Source organism: Medicago sativa, chromosome 6 (genome assembly GCF_051527215.1).
Source record: "Medicago sativa cultivar Bolivia chromosome 6, Bolivia_mono, whole genome shotgun sequence".
In the NCBI taxonomy this organism is placed as follows: domain Eukaryota; kingdom Viridiplantae; phylum Streptophyta; class Magnoliopsida; order Fabales; family Fabaceae; genus Medicago; species Medicago sativa.
Genome location: NC_140754.1, coordinates 14,209,598 through 14,232,019, shown reverse-complemented (window position 1 = coordinate 14,232,019; position 22,422 = coordinate 14,209,598). Strand labels below are relative to the sequence as shown.

Sequence of the window (22,422 nt, the reverse complement as noted above, 5' to 3'; positions counted from 1 at the left end):
TTTGATACTCCTTCGTTCGTTCATAGCTTATACCAATAAGGTAAAAAAAAATGATAGAAGGTTTTCAAAAATTTCAAATGCCATTAATGGGGCTCAGAGCCTTTAAATACTTGTCACATATACTCCCCCTTTTGTCATTATCAAAAAAAAATTAAAATAAATTTAAGCATAAAAGACAAAAAGATATGAGAAAAAAAAAAAAAACTCAAACAAAAGAGAGTATACAAGAAATTAATCAGATCAAAAATAAATGAACATGAATATCTAAAATATCAGAAGCAGCTAAACAGTCAGAATCAGTAAGCATTCAGAAGCATAGAGAAATAAAACACGATGGTTTCAGAAGCAAGGACTAGGAATTTAAAACAAACAACAAACAAAAAGAAAAACACAAGGGTGTGCAACTAAGGGTTGGTTTGTTGTTGTTTCTTCATCTCCTCCATTTCTTCAATTTTCTTCTGCAACAGTTCTTCAAGCTGTTGTTGCCTCTGGAGAAGAGCTTGTTCCCTTTCTCTAGCTTCTTGCTGCTGCTGTGCCATCTGTTTCTTCAGAAGCTTACACAACCTGGCTTCTCTGGTCAAGTAATCCGTTTCAAAGAAGAAAGGCTGGTTTGCCAGGAGCAGTGTAGAACTTCTTACTCTAAGACTCTGATTCAGATTTTCCATTAGCCTTCTGACTGAAGCTTGCTTGACTCTGATGCATTTAGCCCTTATGCTTTCAATTAGCTCAGTTGCCCGGTTCTGAAGAGATGCCCAGGAGTCATCATATGCACTTGTGAGATCAATTGTCCTTCGTTGATCCACAAGATTATGCAACTGACTCAAGATTGAGAGAAGCTCAGAATTAATATATCCAGATTCCAGGATGTTTGAGGGTGGTTGTTCAAGGATTTCAAGATCAGAATCACTGATTTCCAAATCTTGAACAGGGTTAGGAACTGGAATGGTAAAGTGTGTTTGTGTGTTTGAAGATGAAGGCTGGTCAGAATCAATGTGTGTGGTGGAGGTTGAGTCTTGAACATTGACTAGAGAGATGTCAACATCCATGGGAGTTGGTTCTGGAGAGTGTTCAGGTAAAGGTTGAAATTCAGTTTCAGTTGGTGGTTGTTGTGGTGAAGTTGTTGTTTGATTGTTGAGTTGGGGGTCAATGATGGCTATTGGTGATTGTGGGGGTGTTGTGGGTTTTTGTGGTTCAGGTGTTTGTTGATGGGGGTTTTCTGAAACAACATTTTCAGAAGCAGCTGCTTCTGGAGTTGTTTCAGAGGCCTTTTCTGTTGTAGACTCAACATTTTCTGGAGGAATCATGTTGAGAGGTTGAATGTTAAGAGGTTGAGGGTGAAGGCGAAAAATAGTATCAATGACTCTTTCTCTCTGCTCAGCCAGTTCAGCCAACTTCTCAATAATTATGTGACCAACTGGTTCATAAGTAGTTGACTGAGAGGGCTTATCGTTGGTTTTGGATGATGTTGATTGGCTTTTTACTGGTTTTTCGAAACAGTTGAGCTAAGGGTATATCATCATCAGAATCATCAGAGTCTGATAATGATTTGGATGCGGAATCTGATGATATATTAATTACCTTCTCTGGTTCAGGATCAGAATCCTCTTGAGCAAACTCACTGGTCATTTGCAACATTTTCTTGGCTTCTGAGACTACAGACTCTTGTAGCTCAGCAGCAATTTCCAAGACTTTTTCAGCTGCTGCCTTCTTCTCTTGTAACTCCTTTAACTCCAAATCAGAAGCATCTTGAGCTGTAGAGGTGATATGAGGAAAATCCTTGGTCCTCCTCAAGGCTGGCTTCCTCTTCCTCTTTGGTATAACAGGTTGATCAAGAGAAATGCCAACACCCATGATCAATCTGGAATCCATGTCTTCAATGGCTTCTTCAATAGAAGGTACTGATGAACTACCAATTTTGAGCTTGTCAGTAGCAACTTTTACCTTTTTAGCAGGTTGTTCAACCTCTAGATATTGCTCTGCAGTTATCTTCCTTTTTGACTTTCTGCCTCTGGCTCGTGGCAGAGCACCACCATACATTTCCTCTGGAATATCTTCCAATCTGATTCTCTCATTGGTTGCCTCAAAATGTTCCTTGATATAGTACATCTGCACTTCAATGGGATCCTTCTTGCAGATGGGTGGAAAGTCCTTCATAAGATCAGACTTAACAAATGATTCACTTAAATCAGTTTGAAGTTTGGTGACTTCACTGATTAGCTTCATATTCAAGAGAGTATGAGCATTAATGAATTTTCCAGTTTTTGTGTCAAGTAGCTGATCTGTGAAGCCTTGAGATTGACTGAGACTGTCCAAGATACCTCCTTGATAGAATATCTCTGAGAGGAGTCTTCCATAAGGAACCAAGGGTTTATCTAGTAGCTGACTCTGTTTCAAACACTCTACCAAGTACTTGAACATGTATTTGGGCACATTCACCTTTTCCTTCTTGATGAAGTGCTGGAGAAGGACCTTCTGAGCTAGATTTGGTTTCACACAGTCACCACTTGGAAACAGGTTCTCATTCTGAATCTTCAGAAGCATCTTAGTTTCCATGCTCAATTCAGCATATTTCTTCTCCTTCTCAGAATTGTATATCACCAAGTTGGCTTGCTTTTTCCAAATGCGTTTTTCAGCAGCATCTGAAAGATCAATTCCAGAGTAGTATCCAGAGGCTGCAGCCTTGAGAACATACTCTATGTGCCATTGTGCGAGTCTTATTGGAATACCACAGATGCTGGACCTGATTTCATCTTCCACAAATGGCGCAAGACCCATTTCTTCTCTTGTTTTCCCTTCTAATTCAGGATACATTAGCACCATCTGACTTTCCTCAGCTAAGGATGCCGCTTTGTTGTAGAATTTTGCTCTTACCCAGAAGTGTCTAACCAGAGCTTCATATGTTGGTCCATTCAACATTTTGAAATAATCCATGAGTCCTTGCTCTTCATAGTAGCTTCTGATTGAACACCTATGAAAATTCAGAGAATCAAAGTCCACTGGATTCTCTATCTGAACCTGCAAATCCCATTCTTCCAATTTCATGCTTCTTCCTCTGTAGTCATATTCAGGGACCATTCGTGAAGTAGACACTGAATCTTCTCGTTGCGAGCTTGATGATGCCATTTGATGATTTACGAAGATTTGAAGAAGATGAAGATTTTAGGGTTCTAAGGTTGAGAGAATGCGCTTACTTCGCAAGAGGTTTGAGAGCAAATGTGTTTGTTGTGAGTGAGTAGTGTGTGAATTGTCAAAGTGTTAAAAGTAAAACGATTGCAATTCAAAAGAGACAAACAAACATAACATTAATGACAAAATTGGGGGCGCGTGAAAAGTACTTTCAAAGCTTTTAAATCATCATTGCACTTTTAGTTATACACCAACACATATAGGCCACGTAAGAAGTTCACAGAGTAACTACCAAGTTAGTGGGCCAGAAGTTACTTTTTAAAAGGTAACTTCCAACGTTTCCACTAATTCAACTATTCAGAAGCAACAAATCCAGCTTCTGGACTTCAGATGCTGACGTCATCATCAGAAGCGAGTTTTCCTCAGAACCTCAATAAAGAGCTTCTGATGGACTACCGCTTCTGAACTAACTTCAGAACCTAAAATCCTATTCAGGAGCAAGCAAGCATTTAATCAGATACAAAGTGCATGTTCAAATTTTTCTTTATAAAATCAAATCTTTCAACAGTTAAAGGCTTAGTAAATATATCAGCCCATTGATTTTCAGTATCAATGAATTGTATATCTAAAATTCCTTTTTGAACATAATCTCTGATAAAATGGTGTTTGATTTCAATGTGCTTCGCTCTTGAATGCAAAATTGGATTTTTAGACAAACAAATAGCAGCAGTATTATCACAATAAATGGGAATACTGTTAGCAGTTATCTGATAATCTTCCAACTGATGTTTCATCCAAAGTAGTTGTGTACAACAACTTGCAGCTGAAATGTATTCTGCTTCTGCTGTAGACATAGCAATAGTTGTTTGTCTTTTGCTAGCCCAGGATATAAGATTATCACCCAGAAATTGACAATTGCCACTGGTTGACTTTCTTTCAATCCTATCACCAGCATAATCAGCATCACAGAATCCAATTAGCTTATAATCTAAGGATTTCCTATAAAGGAGTCCAAGATTGGTCGTTCCTTTCAAATACCTGAAGATTCTCTTGACAGCAGTCATATGAGATTCTCTAGGATCTGATTGGAATCTTGCACACAAGCATACACTGAATAAAATATCTGGCCTAGATGCAGTGAGGTATAACAAAGAACCAATCATACCTCTATACAGCTTCTGATCTACTTTAGTTCCTTCATCTTCTTTGCTCAGGTTGCACGTAGGATGCATTGGAGTGTTCATCACTTTACAATCTTCAAGTTTGAACTTCTTCAGAAGCTCCTTTGTGTACTTTGATTGATGAACATAGACTCCATCTTTGCATTGATTGATTTGAATGCCAAGGAAGAACTTCAGCTCTCCCATCATGCTCATTTCAAATTCATCCTGCATTAACTCAGAAAATTCCTTGCAAAGAGATGCATTAGTAGAACCAAATATTATATCATCAACATATATTTGCACAACAAGAATATCTTTCCCAAGGGTCCTTCTGAAGAGTGTAGTGTCAATCTGTCCTCTCTTAAAATCATTTTTGATTAAGAAATTACTTAGTCTATCATACCAAGCTCTGGGAGCTTGTTTCAAGCCATATAGTGATTTCTTCAATTTAAAAACATGGTCAGGATATTTAATATCCTCAAATCCAGGAGGTTGCTTAACATACACTTCTTCTTCTATGACACCATTGAGAAATGCACTCTTGACATCCATCTGATATAATATTATGCCATGATTAACTGCATAGGAAAGAAGTAACCTGATTGCTTCCAATCTTGCAACTGGAGCAAACGTTTCAGTGTAATCAATGCCTTCTTGTTGACTATACCCTTGTGCAACAAGCCTGGCTTTGTTTCTTGTTACTTCACCTTGCTCGTTCAGCTTGTTTCTGAATACCCATTTTGTTCCAATAATGTTCTTGTGCTGAGGTTTGGGTACCAGATCCCACACATCATTTCTTTGAAATTGATTCAACTCTTCTTGCATAGCTAGGATCCATCCATCATCTGAAAGTGCTTCATCAACTGTTGTAGGTTCAATCATTGAGATTAGTCCAATCATTGACTCTTCTTGTCTGAAATGTGATCTTGTTCTTCTTGGACTATCTTTGTTTCCAATGATTAGCTCTTCAGGATGTGAAGACTTGTGTTTGAATGTGTTTCTGGGAGGATCTTCTTGATGTGAGTCATCTTGTGCTTCATCAGAAGCAGCTTCATCTTGTGCTTCTGATGTGGGTTCAGCTTCTGGACTATTTTCAGACTCAGCCATCTGATCAGGTTCTGGAGTAGCTTCAGGAACCTGTATCTCTGCAAAACTTTCACCTTGCTTTGAAGTTTTATCTTCAAGCTCTTTGTCATCAAATTTAACGTGCATAGATTCTTCAACACAGAGTGTTTCTGAATTATACACCCTGTATGCCTTTGACCTTTCAGAGTAACCTAAAAAGATTCCTCTTTGGGCCTTGGCATCAAATTTCTTTAGGTAGAGCTTGTTGTTCAGAATGTAACATGCACATCCAAATTGATGAAAGTAAGAGATATTGGGTTTTCTTCCTTTAAAGAGTTCATATGCTGTTTTCTCCAAAATAGGTCTAATATAGATCCTGTTTTGAACATAGCATGCAGTATTCACTGCTTCTGCCCAAAAATGTTTTGGTAAATTGTTTTCATGAATCATGGTTCTGGCCATTTCTTGTAAAGTTCTATTCTTTCTCTCTACAACCCCATTTTGTTGTGGTGTTCTAGGAGAAGAGAATTCATGGAAAATTCCATGTTTTTCACAAAAAGCTTCAAATGGCTCATTTTCAAATTCTCCACCATGATCACTTCTGACTTTCAAAATTTTTGATTCTTTTTCAGATTGAATTTGAGTGCAGAAGCTACTGAATACATCACACGTAACATCTTTACTCTTTATGAATTTCACCCAAGTCCATCTGCTGTAATCATCAACAATGACTAATCCATATCTACTTCCATATAAGGATGCAGTACTTACTGGTCCAAATAAATCAATATGGAGTAATTCTAAAGGTCTTGAGGTTGAAACAATATCTTTTGTTTTAAAAGATGATTTCACAATTTTCCCTCTCTGACATGCACCACAGAGTGCATCTGAATGATAGTCAATGTCTGGTAGCCCTTTCACAAGTTGTAACTTACTAAGCTTAGAGATTAACCTCCAGTTAGCATGTCCCAACCTTCTGTGCCACATCCATTTCTTATCATTCACTGATAGTAGGCAAATCACCTTCTGATCAGCCAGTTCAGAAAAATTGATTTTATAGACATTGTCAACTCTCTTTTCTTTGAACACAATGGATTTGTCTTCCTTGTTGATTACTGTACAGTTGGGTTTTTCAAAAAGCACATCATAACCATTATCACAAAATTGACTAATGCTCAAAAGGTTATGTTCAAGACCATCTACCAACCATACATTATTAATTGAGGTAGAGGAGTTACCAATAGTTCCTGTACCTATGATCTTGCCTGACTGGTTGCCTCCAAATTTCACATTTCCTCCCTCTTTCATTGTTAGGCTGAGGAACATGGACTTGTCTCCTGTCATGTGTCTTGAGCAACCACTGTCTAGGTACCATGATCTTTGCTTTGGCACTGCTCTTAGACATACCTGCATCATTGACATTTTTAGATTTAGGTACCCATTGTTCTATGGGTCCTGGAAGGTTAGTACTTAAGGCTTTACTCTTCACTTCTTGTACCTTGTGCTGTGAGTTGGGTTGCTTCTGATTAACCATCACCTTAGGTTTTGGTACTTCAGAAGCAGTAACTGTCTTCTTCTGAAACTTAGACTTCAGAACCCCAGATTTTGGTTTCACCAGACTCTGAGGAATAGGTTCTGATCTTTTCAGGATCCTAACCTTTGAAGTTTTGGAATCAGATTTGATCATAGCCTTTGACTTAGAGTTCTTTGGCTTTGAAGTAATCTTAGCCTTAGAACTAGAAGCTTCAGGTTCTGATTGAACAACAGTTTCCAACTCAGCCCCTTCTGGTACAAAGAATGTTTTCAGACCTTCCTTGATGCATTCACAACAAGACTTTAGATTGGTTTTCTCCAGTTTCACTTCTGGAAAGCCAATTCCTCTGCCATTGTTCTTGTAAATGCTATAAATCATAGAAGCTACTCTGCTTCTGTCAATGCCAGATATAATAAAATCTTCAAGAGCAATTTCATGGTTACTTAAAGGTTTTTCATTACACTTTTCTTGTAGCTTCTGACATAAGAACCTGAGCTGATCTTCATATGTTTTACACATGAAGTCAAAGCCCCTAAGTCCTTGTTCAGAAGCTTTCAGATCCAATAAAGTTGATTTTTGCTGTTGTACCAAATCAGCATATTTTTCTTTTAAATCCTTCAACTCATTGGTTCTTACTTCAAAATGTGTAAGAAGTTCTTTAAGTGACTCAACAAGTTCATCTCTGGGAATTTTGGAATATACCTCATTTTCATCTTCTGAGTCTGAATCTGACCCAGCTTCTGAAGTTGCTGTTGCTACCAACCCAACAGCTACCTTTGCATCTTCATCAGCTTCCTCTTTATCAGATCCAGATTCACTACCCAAATCATCCCAGGTTGCCATTAAACTCTGCTTAATCTGCTTCTTGAGTTTGCTTGGTTTGAATGTAGACCTCTTTGACTTGTCCTTTGACTTTTCTCTTTGAAGATCAGGGCATTCAGCAATGAAGTGTCCAGGCTTCTTACAGTTGAAGCATCCCTTCTGATCTTCTTTCCTTGAGCTTCTGGAGTTACCCCTTCTAGAGAGAAACTTTCTGTTCTTCTTGGCCAGATATTGAAGTCTGTTTGAGAGCATGGCCATTTCTGCAGCATCTGGTTCAGAATCTGAACTTGACTGTTCTTCCTCTTCAGATTCAACCACTTTGAGAGCTTTTGATGACTTGCCTTTGGATGGAAGAGCTATTGATTTACTCTTCTTAGTAGACTCATGTTCATTAAGACTTAACTCATGAACTTTGAGAGAACTAACAAGATCTTCGACACTTAAAGTGTTTAAATCTTTAGCTTCCTCAATGGCAGTCACCTTCGGTCTCCATCTGGCAGGTAAGCTTCTGAGAATCTTACTTACATGATCAGAAGCAACATAGCTCTTCTTTAGAATCTGTAGACCAGAAACTAAGGTTTGAAACCTTGAGTACATCTCCTCAATAGTTTCATCATCCTTCATTTTGAATAACTCATACTGATGTACAAGCAGGAGAGCCTTTGCTTCTTTGACCTTCTTGCTCCCTTCATAATTTGAACAGAGAGAAGCAAACATAGCTTTAGCAGTGGATTTGTCACTCATCTTCATGTATTCTGCTTTGGGTATGGCCGTGACAAGAGCTCCTCTGATAATATGATGCTTCTTGTAAAGTTTCCTCAGTTCTGGAGTATGTTTCTTTCTATCCACAGCAGCTCCTTCTTCATCAAGGACTAAACCACCAACGCCGTCTTCCAGAATATCCCACAATTCTTCATCTAGGCTCATGATCTAACTGTAAAAATTGGTCTTCCACCAAGAGAACTCTTCAGCATCTCCATTGAACTTTGGAACTTTTCCAACACTGGTTTTCTTACTATCACTATAATCATGTGAGACATTTTTATAGCTAGTATCACCATCAGGAGGAGGAGTAGTCATGTTTTTCTCAGATCTTTGACTGTTGCACGGTTAAGTGATACACAACAGACCAAGGCTCTAGATACCAATTGAAGGTGAGAAAAACACAAGAAGGGGGGTTGAATTGTGTTTTTGAAAAATTCTTCGTTTCTCCTAAAAACTGAACACACTGATCAGAAGCTAAGTGAGACAGCTTCTGAAGTGATAATCAGAATCTAAATGCAGCGGAATAAAACAGAGAGAGAGAAGAAGAACGACACAAAGCAATTATACTGGTTCCTTCCACAATCCGGAAGTAGTCCAGTCCCCCTTTCACTTCCAAGGAGATTTCACTATGAGTAATATCTGATTACAAATGCTCAAGCACACAAGCAAGAGACTTCCAATGCTCAAGCACACAAGCAAGAGACTTCCTTTGCTCAAGAACACAATCAAGAGACTTCCTGCTCAAGCACAACTGCAAGAGACTTCCTAACTAAACAAAATTACACAGAAAATTGTTTAAGGTTGAACACTTGATATACAATCAGAGGTGCTCACAATACAAATTAGATACAGACTCAATGGACTTAAGAATTTCTAAGATATGACTTTGAGACACAGAAATTCTAAGTGAATGCAGAACAATTTCAGCAGAGGTTTGGTACTTGTGAAAATCTTGTGAGTCTTTCGTTCAGCGTTCTTGCATTACCAATTCTCTAAGTCTTCACTCCTTTATATAGAGGTGTGAGAGAGACGTTGTGAAATTGCCAGCACACCAAAGAGTCGTTGTTGAAGCTTGATCTTTCACCAATAATCTTTTGCCTGATTTGGCTGTTGTCCTATGAAGAACAAATTTGAAATCCATTCCTTATCCAAAGGAACATCTATGCAGGCGAAACCGTATTCTGAAGCTGTTTTCTTGTCTTGTAGCGTGGACACAAAACAGAGTAGTGGAGAACGTGGTTGTACAATTCGTACAAAGTACAATGTCAACGCTTTCGTCCAAATTGCAAGCACAAGCCTTCAAACACCTTTGAAATGACCGTTGCAAAACTCCACTAATCCTTTGTTTGTGTTTTCGAATCCAATAGACAGCTTTTGCATTGATAATTCTTCAATTCTTGATTCTTTGCAAATCCAGTTGATATTCAGCTTCTGGTGAAATGGCTTCTGATGAGGCAGCTTTTGATGATGCAGCTTCTGATGATATGACTTCTGCAGCTTCTGATGACGCAGCTTCTGATGATGTGGCTTCTGGACCTCTTGTCTTCAGAAGCACTATTCTTCAGGAGCAGCTTACTTCAGGAGCGCTATTTCTTCAGGAGCGCTTTTTCTCTTCAGTAGCAAGATGCCTTCAGGAGCGTCCAAGCTTCAAATTTTTGTTGTTTCCATAGCTCTTTATTTGCTCATTCAGAACCAATGACGATGTAACTTTATAATTATGGTCCTGTACACTTGAACAAATATTAGCTAGTCCAATTTACAATTTTTAATACCTTGTTATCATCAAAACCCTTTAAGGTTCATTGTTAAACACATTTTGTTCCAACAAATTTGACCTGCACTATAAAATAGAAAAGTACAGTTACTATCTTTTTTACTGTGAGAGACGTTATTGTTACCATATTTTTGTTTTCTTAATTGGGTGAAATTTAACATTATAAACTATATAGTTAACCATATCATCTTCACATTTTTGTTGTTGAATTTTGTGATCCCTAATTAATCTTTCAAAATAAATGGGAACCGTTCTTTTTCATCGTTGTAGCCGAACCCACTTAATATGATAGGATTTAATTGTTGTTGTATTAAAAATGATATAGTGCTCAATATCAACCGGACATGCGTTCTTCAGCAAGTTGTTTAATCACTCTATTGTATCCATAAGTGGTTGTATTAAACAGAAATTCTTGAAACCATTGGTCTGCCAAGTAATTTATATTGAACAACAATTTTATCTTTTAAGAAATTGTTATAATCTGGATTCAATAATTACAAAAATTAACACATTTTATTATACTTAACAAAATACCTATTTGGCATGGTAAAATGTGTTATACTAAAATCTCACAAATTTGAAGAAATGGAATCAATCCAACAAATGTGTCATTTGCGTTGAATAGAAAGATATTAAATATATTTTTTTTCTTCTCGAGATTCCCTCCTTGAAAGAGGTATTTCTTTCTCCACGTTGTGTGATTAAAGTTGAAACATATGGTGATGCATCCATTTGGGAAGAAATGATTATAGAAACTAATGAGGAAGCAATATTATCATGTCAAAAGTCATGTTTAGTTCATTTAAATGTCAAACTTAATATCATGAAACTTATATAACAATATAAGTTTGACTAAATAGTCATTTTGGTCCGTCACAACTATTTCACACTCCAAACTAGTCGCTCTGTAATAATTACAAGGACTAATTTGCTTTGTAGCAACAACACTTCTGCTCGAAGACATATCCAGTGTCCAGCAAATCCTAGTGTTTGACACCAACACTACACGGAAATATGTAAAAACTTTGAATTATGTCATTTCTCAAATTATTAACGGTGTCAAAGTATGCCTCTGTTTGGAGTCGTGCTTAATAGTTAATTTATCAGGAATAATTTGTCTCTCTATTTGGAGGAAAATAAATGAGTAAAAAATATGCACACTCTCAACCCTCAAACAAGGGTGATTCTACTTCACATAGGCCTCTTCAACCTTCCCACACTGCTCGAATGAATGATGTGTCTACTGCAAGCCATGAAAATGCTGCTGCCGCTGCCATGGCTGATGCCCCTGCATATGATCAACAGCTAACATAATTGAAGATATCCATTGATGTAGAGTTTACATAACTGTCTTCAAATTCATGTGTTTCTACCCATTCAGTTTCCAACGAGAAAGCAACTACAAATATTATCTATGAGTAAACATGTAATTAGTTGCTACTTTAGGCATGTAAATCATCTTGTATGAATCCAAACACAATTACAAATCAGAAAACAATATTTGCTTACATCCAACCGCAAACATTGAAGAGCTCTTCTTGCACTCTCTACGACCGTAACTAAAACAAAACCAAAATATAAAAACAACTTTGGTATCAATTCCAAACAAAATTCGCAAACATGTGAAAATTCTTTATGTGATGCATTATTACTATTACTTTGCATGAAGAAATCTTCAACAAACGTTCAATAAACTTGCATGTTGGATTAATTCAAGTTCTATTACCCAAATCATGTTTCATTAATTCACGAGAATAATTCTGATATTAGGCAAAAAAAAGTTGCATGGCATTGAATACTTGACACTCACCGACTCCCATATACTTATATTCGTATTCATTTACGCCCCAACTATCAAATAAAAAGCAACAAAAGGAAGTAGAGGGGACACATGACATGGATATAGAACAAGCATATGAAATAACACCACTTTCAAATCCAATCAAAAGTTTGACATCACAAATTTCCAAGTTTCTTCAACGACTCGTAACAAAATATGTAGTTGACAGTAAAACGAACTACTTAATGTTACCAACGTTACGAGTTCACCTGAGCTGAATTAGCTTATTAAGTTTAGTAGTACTAAAAAAGCTAAAAAGAAATAGAGATATGGACCGCTTGTAGAATACCACTGGATTACACATATCAGAACTTTAAGAACTACAGAACAAGTTGTTTAGCAAATCTATTTCCTTTAAGTTGCTTAAACATGTTCCTTACATGCTGGTTTTAAACAGACGACGAGATGACAAACAATGTGGGTTTCACAGATGTTCTCTTGCTTCGTCCCGGAAACAGCCATAAACAAATTAATATATCGAATAAACTACAAATCGGCAGAGATTTGAATGAATCAAAATGATGTGGGATTGAATTGAATAACAAAATGAAAACCTACATATAACCAAGTTAGGCTGAGTATACTCGGAACTGGAATCGGATTGTGATTAAAGGCTTGAGCCGTTGGAGAAGGAATCAGTGGCGAAGCCAGGATTTTTATAGAGCCTGGGCAAAAACTTTATCGCAACTTCATGTGACATAATCTATATAAATAGTCATAAATCGAAATAAAAGAGGTTCGTCATTTTTTTAACAAAAGTACAATTTAAAATAAGAAAGATGAAATATAACCTGTCAATAGCGTGCTAAATAAAATTATGAGGTAAATGCCCTTTCCGCGACCTCTTTCGAGTGAATGTTCGAATAATATCAACATCATCAAGTGACTTGAATATCTCCCGCTCGGTGTAACATATCATCAAGTCATTCAACCACGCATCGTTCATCTTGTTGCGCAATTTAGTCTTGATAATCTTCATTGCTGAAAAAGCTCTTTCAACGGAAGCTGTCAACACCGGCAATATCAAAGCTAACTCAATGAGTTTGTAGACCAATGGAAATACCAAATGTTTCTCAGTTTGAACCATCTTCATAGCCAAACTTTGAACATCTTCACAAGAAGAAAAGGAAGCATGCCTTTTCACTTGAAGTACATAAGTGTCAAGTTGCTCCCTTATTGTTCCACGGTCATCATCAGAAAAGTCTGCATGATAAATATCAGCAAGACGAGCAAGCTTATCAACATCAAACTTGGAGAAAGAGTTCTTGGGATCAAGACATGAGAAGCAATCAAGTACAATGTTACTTCCTTCACTAAAGCGATGATCCATCTCCACACATATTTTGTCAATAGCAACATAAAAAATCTCGGCACGGTAATGGTGAAGATTAGTGACAGTCCTCCCTTCTAGTCTTGAACGACCCCGAACCGGTATTTCTTCATCCATATTTGGCACCGGAATACCTTTAGCAACACAAAATTCTTGCACATCAACAAATAAATTATCCCAACCACTATCTCTCAATGTGGCCAACCGATCTTTGGCAACATTAATTAAATCCATGGCAAGCACAATATTAAGATCTTTTCTTTGCAAGATTTTTGAAAGCTCGTTTGTGATACCAAACAACTTTAACATTAACTTCAAAATGAAAGCAAATTTAAAGCTCTCCATTTTTTCTATCAAACCCGCTGCTTGAGATGGTCCACGTCCATCTTTATGAACCATACTAAGCACCACTAACACGGAGGACCACATCTGATCCAAACGGAGCAACGTAGTAGGATGTGAACCCCATCTAGTATCTCCGGGTCTAGCAAGAGTATATGATTGGTTCAATCCCCTTCCTGTAGATATCTCACCACTCTGAAGTTTCTTCAAAATATCTTCGTGTTGTGTCTCTATCAAAGCATCCCTTCTCTTGCAAGATGCACTTGATGTTGTTACAATCAAGGAGATGTACTCAAAGAAATCATTAATAGATGAGCAACTACTAGCAACAGACACAATCACCAATTGCAAGCGGTGAGCATAACAATGGACATAGAAAGCATAAGGGTTTTCATCTAGAATCTTTCTTTGCAAACCATTAAATTCACCTCTCATATTTGAAGCTCCATCATATCCTTGCCCTCGTATCCTTGAAATAGATAACTTGTAACGATCAAGAATACAATAAAGAGCATTCTTTAGTGCCTCAGAAGTAGTATCTTTTACATGATATAGAGCAATAAATCGTTCCACAACTTCCCCTTTGTCATTCAAAAACCTAGAAATATAATATGCCAAAGCAGGGAAATCACAAAATTAACACATTAAATTAAAAAGGTGAATAAGGATGCAATTGTGTTTTTGTGCTAATGAAACAGGGAATGAGGCATTTTTAACGTGAATAAAGTTCAACATGGTTTTATGATTTAATAAGGATGCAAGAGTCTTTTTCTTGTTAATGAAACAGTGAATGGTGTGTCAATAAGCCATGGAGAATAATAGATAATATAAATTGAAAAAATATAAGTAATAACCTCAACATCACCGCCATTTGCTCTTTGACGGATATATCACGTGACTCATCAATAAGCACAGAGAATTGTTTATCACCAAGCTCTTTCATAATCACATTCATAACTTCATGTGCACAACACTCTGCAAGTTCCTTTTGAATGTCACTGGAAGTCATTTTGCAATTCTTTCCACCACGGTCAAAAGCATCTCTCACTTGTTCATTATTAGATTTTACCCAATCTACCATCTCTCTAAAATTACCCTTGTTTAGAGAAGTAGTTTTTTCATCATGGCCACGGAAAGCAATGCCTTGTGCTATGAGATATCTAGTACAATCTACAGAACAAGTCAAACGGATCTTATACAATTCTTCGGATTCCTTAGTTGCTCTAGCAAAATTACTTTCTATGCTTTGTCTTTGATTATTATAATCATCATAATGCTTGATACATGAGTTGTGCATACTATCATGCTTACCAATATGATCTTGCAAGCTTTTAGATGCATGCTTCCAATCTTTAAATCCGTCTTTGGTGAAGACATCGAAACCAAAGTACTCGGCCCTCGCGGGTTTCTTAAAGAGAAAGCAATAGAAACAATAAGCTGCATCCTTGAACTCACTGTATTCAATCCATGCATACTTCTCATACCATGATCTACAAAATGCTCTTGTTTGACTCCCAAATGGAGTACGAGGAAAACTTGACAAATTTGGTTGCATTGGACCCTTCAAGATATATGCCCTCCTCACTTGGTCTTGAATATCAGGAGCATATGTATGAATTTGTTTCCTACGACCTGGATCACGCACAATCTCATTTGGATTAAATTCATTGGCCACATTAGGCGGTGGTTCTTCTACTTCGACTTCCGGTTGCACAACATCCACATTACTTGTTCTATTAACCAAAAATCTCCTCATATCTGAAAGTTTATTTCAAGCATTATCACATCACATATAACAATTAACAAGCAATTAATAATTGAAATCAAGTTGAAATTAAAAAAAAAAAACAGCGTTTGGCATTAATAGAATGTTGACACTTAATTTATTCAAAAACTGAAACAAAAAGGACAGAAAAATTAACGCATAACCTTGCTACTCTAGGAAACTACTAATTTAACAAACTTGTATCATTTTGCTGGAATTTAGATTTTGAAAATGAGAACTCAACCTCAGCAAAAGAATCCGACACTTTTGCACTTGAGTGTACTGTCTCAACTGTTCTGTTATCTCTCAACCTAAGTTATAAACATCACAAATCACAATTCTAATTTTCATAATTTCATATAATTTTCTACTTATCACACAAAATACACAATCCTAAATTAGGGTTTCAAAAATCAAAATTGAGGATGGATAATCAACAATTCTAAATTGTAGTTTTGAATTTGAATAATCAATTGATTCACCCACCCATTAACAAATGACAAGAGGCAATAAAATAGAACAAATAAAGAAAATTATAAAGAAAAACAAACCTCATGGAGGAGAGTGGAGAGGAGAGGAGAAGGAATGAAAATGAAATAGAGACCAAGAGTTGAGAGAGGGAGAGGTGCTTCTAGTTTGAGAGATGGAGAGGAAAGTGAAACAGAGACAAAGAGCAGAGAGGGAGAGTAGTCGCGCGCGGGAAGGATAGAAGGAGAAGAGTGAAACGTTTTTACTGCTACTGCAAAATTAACACATTCTGCCCAATTTTTATTTTTTTTTAAAGTAGGAATGGGCTAGTGGGTTGGGCTTTAGCAAGCAAAGTAGAAGCAGAGCCTGGGCACTAGCCCAGGCTAGCTGGGGGGTGCAGGCGCCACTGGAAGGAATGGTGTTGTTAATAAGCTATGCATTGACCAATGACCAATTTTTTTTGGTAATGTAGTTTAGAATTTCGGTCTCTAATTTAGTATCTAAATCGGTCAGTAAAGGCGAAGTTTTTAGTCCCAGAATTTCAAAACAAAAATATCCCTGGTAGTTTTTCATTTGATTGATCATTTGAATTTCTAATATAAAATTAAATATACAAATTCAACTATATAAATGCAGGATTTCCACAAAATCAAAGAATCGATTAAATAAAGAGTTTCTTTGAGTTTGTGTCGTAATTTGATTGATTAACTATGAATAACTAACCAAATCCTTGTTTAAAGCATCATCGGACAATGGCTAGAGTAAACTTAAATAACATGACATGATAGCAAAAATAAATTTTTATGGAAAAAAGAATACCTTGTTCTACGACAACGAGGTTGCATATGAAACAAATAGTTAGAAACGCACAGGGGTAGAAGATGAATGTGATGAGTGAGAAAAAGACACAATTCCTAACTAGTGTGCGTAAGAGATATAATTAGTTTATCTTGGTGCATGAAACAACGTATTCAATTAGGATAAAATAACTTTTTCATATTATGTCTCTCTATTTCACAATTCAAACGAGCCCTTGATATCTTTAATTTTCCAAAACTTATAAGCTGTAATTATTATATTTGATTAGTGGTGAGGCATTCATATATGATTTCCCAGTTTATGTCGAGGGGGTGACAATTTTAAAAAGTTGAATTCATGATTGGAATTTCTATATTTCTAAAGAGGTATATCAATGCCTCTGTGATCAAATGATTTGGAGAATGAAATTGAATAGCCAAGATTTAAAATCCGCAGTCAATAGAAGACGATGAGTTACCTTAATGGTTACCATAAAAAATTTAGAGTCGGAGAAAGAGTTTATATCTAGAGGGACCTTATGCCACATGAGAAATTTCACGTGGAACAAAGGCCTTCTAGATAACGCACTTCCCTCCAGTTCTTCTCGCTTCCTAGTGGTAACAATTGAAGGTCATTATTTCCTATTAGATTAGTTGACGAATTCATATATTATCTTTTGGTTGTTTAGTTTACGGTTCCAAATAATCCTATCATTTAGACTACAATAAACTTAACTCGACCAAATTTTTTGTCATCCACATAAGCCACAAAATCCTCTACGAACACCTCTTCACGTGAAGAATATAAACCTCCATTTCTTACCTATAAAATTAAACAGAATAAAAAATAAATACGAGAGTTAAATTTATTTACTAAAGTAATTAACAAAAAGAAATTGAAGATGGTAATTATATAGAGCTTGGTAAAAACAATTATATGGATTCAAAGCCGACAAAAAGAATGAATTGGATCCAACTAAACATTATATGCATAAATACATCCTTCTTCATGAACATGTCGAGAGGAGATATCAAGAGAGAATCAGAATTTAGTTTGTTTACGAGAAGTATGCACATAAAGAATTTGTTGTTTTAGAACTATTTTGTCTGGTTTTAGTAGTGAATTTCAATCTTGATTCTATCTTTATGTCAACGATCATGAAGTACAAAAAATAGAAAATGGGCATGGAGCCCAATCTGCAACGTATTTGAAGAATGTAAAATATGAAAGAATAATTAGGAGGAGAAAATGAGTTCTCTACAATGGTTAATTTGTACATGTTCATGGGTTGATGATGAATTGATGAATGAAGTTAATGGAAGATAGTGGTGACTGAAAGTGTTGTTTATAGAGAAGTGAATTCACTCCATTGTTATTTTTTTCTCTACATTTTTTCTTCTCTTTTTTCATACCTTTTTTCAATTCACTCCTCTCCCTGATTTTCTCTACATTTTTTGTTGCTCTTATTGTTCCTATTTATACTAAAAATTAGGTTAAATAACGAGCAACATGATAAATTGTACTGTGTTCGTGATTAGGAGATTGAAATTGTAGCAAGTAAGGAGACTGTTTCAAAATTGCAAGGTACACTAGTTGTTGAATAAAAATGGAAAAGGGAAAAAGTAGATGGTAAAGAGAAATTGGAATGATATCAAAAATGGAAGTGATCCTTACTTTGGAAGACTTCATACTTTTTTATTTTTTTGTTGATAAATTTAAGCTCAATCTAACATAGGAAAAACCTTCAAGCTCAAAAAAAATGTTTGCAAAGGTATTTATATACTTTTTATTCAAGGAACTTACTTGGTGGGATAGTTTAGTTATGGGATTAGTTGTATTGTGTTATGTGCTCCTATGCAACAGGAATTAGTTAGTGCTTAACACAAAATTGTATTTAAACTTTAAAGGCTTGTGCCCTACATTTGTTTTCTACCTCCCACAAGGGGGAAGCAAGTTGTTTTCATCAGTACACAGTACACACAAGATAAATTTGTCAAAAAATAAATTAAAATCATAAAAATCAGGCGCAAATAACCATTTAGATATTTGAATGTATCAAACTTAAATTAAAAGAATATTATCCTTAAATGTATCTTTTTTTAATTTTAATGACAAATTTGACTTGCGAAACCATATTCAAGAATTAAATTAACTATATAAAAATATATCCGAGGAATAAAATGGATTAATAGAATATATATTTATGGATATGTTTGCAAGTTTAATACATTCCGATCCTATAGTGACAATATTTTACACCTTCAGACATCAAAATTTTTGTTTATCCAAAAAATTAGAGAAAGTACACTTAGACATAGCATGTGGGTTCTCTTAGTATTTTGGGCACAAGCCAAACTTTACTTTTTGTTAGCTATTTGCTTTTACATTTGTGTTTTTTTTTTTTTGAATTGTTTTTTACATTTGTGTCCAAACATGGTAAACACACCCATTGACTAGTCTTTTCCTTCTCAACAACGAAATTGGATCATCATCTCTTTTCATTGCTCTCTCCTAACTCTTTATCTCTCTCTTCGTCTCAGTCTCTCTCATCATCATAAAATCATTTTATAATGGAGAGAGAGAGAGAGAGAGAGAGAGTGTGTGATTAAGAAAAAGATAGAGTTAGTAGAAAGATATAGGAGAGGATCCAATTTGTTGATCAATCATTTTTTTTATACTAGCTCTGTCATATTTTTGTATTTCTCATATATCATTAATGCATTTTAATTTACTCTTCTCATATTCAATTAACATATTATTAGAATTAGAATATGATACAAAAGGGAACTCTTGGAGTGAGTGTCAACTCCTAGAGAGAAAAGAGATGAGAAATTGGGAAGCAAGTGAAACCTTATTATTAATCAACATATTAGAATTGATTCACCGTTACATCATATATAGTCAATTTTGGCATAACCCTTGCATAATCTTAGGAAGGTGAAATAACATAATTGTAAGTTTAAGAAAGGAAATAAACAAAACCATAAAATTAGAAAAGAGAAATAACTGAATGTAATTAATTGCAACTATACTTGCTTGCAAAATGCTTCAACTATACCTCACCCCTTCAAACTCACTTTGTCCACAAGGTGAAAAGATGGAAGAGATAATATGTAATATTTCCCGGTCCTCTCATGAAGCCTCATCAAGAGAACACCTTGTCCACGATATGAGAAAGTTAACCCTCCTGTAATATCCCACTCAACGATTATTGGAATATTACCAGTTTGTAAAATCACATAAAAAAGTATCGTCCCCAAAGCAGTATTAAATTCCAAATTTTCATCTTGCAACTATACTTGCTTGCAAAATCCTTCATCTAACAAGGTTGTATCATACCCCACCCCTTCAAACTCACTTTGTCCACAAGGTGAAAGGATGGAAGAAATAATATGTATGATAGTGATGCATCGAGACAACAATGTATATTAGCTTGAAATTCCTTGTGATAATAAATTGTTTATCAGCCCATTGTTGTATGACACAATGGTTCAACATATCAAGACTTTCTTGTTGGTCCAACATTAATGCAGTAGGTAACCAATGTGGATAGAATTTATTTATAAGGGGAACAATCAGACTTAAACCCAATCTTGTTGGTATCATATTTCAAACCCATACTATCAAATGTTTAACACTACTGTGTGCTAAAATCATTCCCAATTCACACACAACCTGCACCACATTACTCTTTATAATCCATGTCGTCCCTTGCACGTTTGTAGGCAACACTCACATCTAACAAAATCCTTTGTATAAACAAAAGAAATGTTAGAATTATGACCATCCATTACTCGTATTGCTTCCTTTATAATGACTTGCTTTCTCTGGAGATAAAGAAAGCTAGTACATGAATCATAATCAATCTTGCAAGAATAATGAGTCTCACCCTTCACATAAACCATTTTGTAAATATTTGGAGAAAAAGTAAGAGAGGTAGTGTATGCGAGGACAAATACATCCCTAAATAAAATACTTTTTTGTGTGTCTAAGGGGGAGTTAATAAAATTATTCAATAGACATCAGTTTTAGTAACTTCCCTTAATTGAATGAAACGTGATTATGGACATGGCAAAAAAGACTTTGATATCAATTAAGAGATTTGAGATGGAAGCATAGAAAATCTATTTTACATGGATCATGAATGAAAGCAATGCACTTCGTTTCTTCCTTTGAATAGAAGTGCAAATAAGAGCTTTTAAGATGGAATCACAAAATGAAGAATGAGGTAAGAGAAGTTGCAAATAACAAATTAAGAAGAGTTAAAGAAAGCAAAACAGAAAAATTATAAAAACAGAGGTGGGGATGAATTTTGAAGCCATTGTAATATTAGAGAATTAGTAAACAGAAGGATTTAATAATTTGAACGATGGGTGATGAAATTCAACTTACTTTAATCAGTATTAAAAAATACTATTATACATTGGTCTATAAATGAAATTCCCTAAATATGACTACACATTTCAAGCTTATATTCGTATCACAATACAATTGAATACTACTTTCATAATCTAACACCATAGGTAGCTCCTATTCATAAAATATATGACAAAACAAATGCTTGTTAATAAATTTCTCATGAATTAGGACACACCGACCAACAACCAAGACTTAATCACAAACACAACCACCAATAAAAAGAAAATTATAGTTACTCCATCCGTCTCAAAATAACTGTCTTTTTAACATTTTTTTCTCAGTCTCAAAATAATCGTCTCTTTAAAATACCAATGAAACATTTATTTTTTTTTCCCCATTATTATACCCTTATTTATTGAAATTCCTCAAATTTAATTACTTCATTAACTACAATTAATAAGGGTATTTTAGTAAATGATATTAATTTTATCATTGAAATTAACAATTAATCATTTCCTTAAAAATCGTGCACAAACCTTAGACGATTATTATTTTGAGACGGATAGAGTATTAAATTTTTAATATAGTAGCTACCAAGCTAAGCCAATGAGTTTGTCAAAAAATAAAAAAAACTAAGCCAATGAGAATTTCCAATTATTTTGCATAACAAGCTTGCAGCAGAAAGAAAATTGAAACCTAACCAGCAGAATACCCAGGTAGAAGATGAATGGGTAAGTAAGTTACAGTAAGGAGTTGTAATTGGAGTGCACGTAAATCTACTTAATTTGTGATGTATCAGTGTATTAGCATGAGGAACACTACAAGAATTCCCCAATTTACTAACCAATTCAAAATTGCATTACTAGGGGATTTAGGCCCTCAGTAATTACTGGCGGAATAAACCTTCAGTAACATCCAAAAAACCCTCAATAACATTACTGACGGAAAAATCCCACAATAATTCAGTGAGTTACATTTCTGACGGATAAATCCGTCAGTATTTATAATAAAGAACCTACGAATTATTACTGAGGGATATAATCCGCCAATAATGTAAACACACATGTCTTTTCTCTACTGAGGGATATAATCCGTCAGTAATAGTATAACAAAATTATATAATCCGTCAGTAATTCAAAATATCCGCCAGTAATGTTGTTATTTAAGAATCCGTCAGTAATTGAAGCAAACAATCCGTCAGTATTGAAACCAAATCCGCCAGTAATGTAATGCACTCCTTTCTAAGTGAGAAGCGTGTTTCTGTTCTCTCT

The 22,422-nt window shown here is 35.4% G+C and overlaps 1 protein-coding gene across 1 annotated transcript; it reads right to left on the bottom strand.

The window, feature by feature from the left end:
* Positions 1 to 12,729: 12,729 nt before the first annotated feature.
* Positions 12,730 to 15,519, bottom strand: LOC146913059 (uncharacterized). The gene is made up of 2 exons (XM_085716312.1): positions 14,616 to 15,519; positions 12,730 to 14,359 (listed from the first exon to the last, which is right to left on the bottom strand). Exons 1-2 carry the CDS (start codon positions 15,515 to 15,517, stop codon positions 12,895 to 12,897), a joined length of 2,367 nt encoding a protein of 788 aa, XP_085572438.1. The 5' UTR covers positions 15,518 to 15,519; the 3' UTR covers positions 12,730 to 12,894.
* Positions 15,520 to 22,422: the final 6,903 nt, after the last annotated feature.

Coding starts and splice junctions, on each gene's coding strand:
- LOC146913059 (XM_085716312.1), bottom strand. CDS start 15,517: ATGAGGAGATTTTTGGTTAATAGAACAAGTAATGTGGATGTTGTGCAA. Junction 14,360..14,615: donor CAAATGGCGGTGATGTTGAG/GTTATTACTTAT, acceptor TTATATTTCTAG/GTTTTTGAATGACAAAGGGG.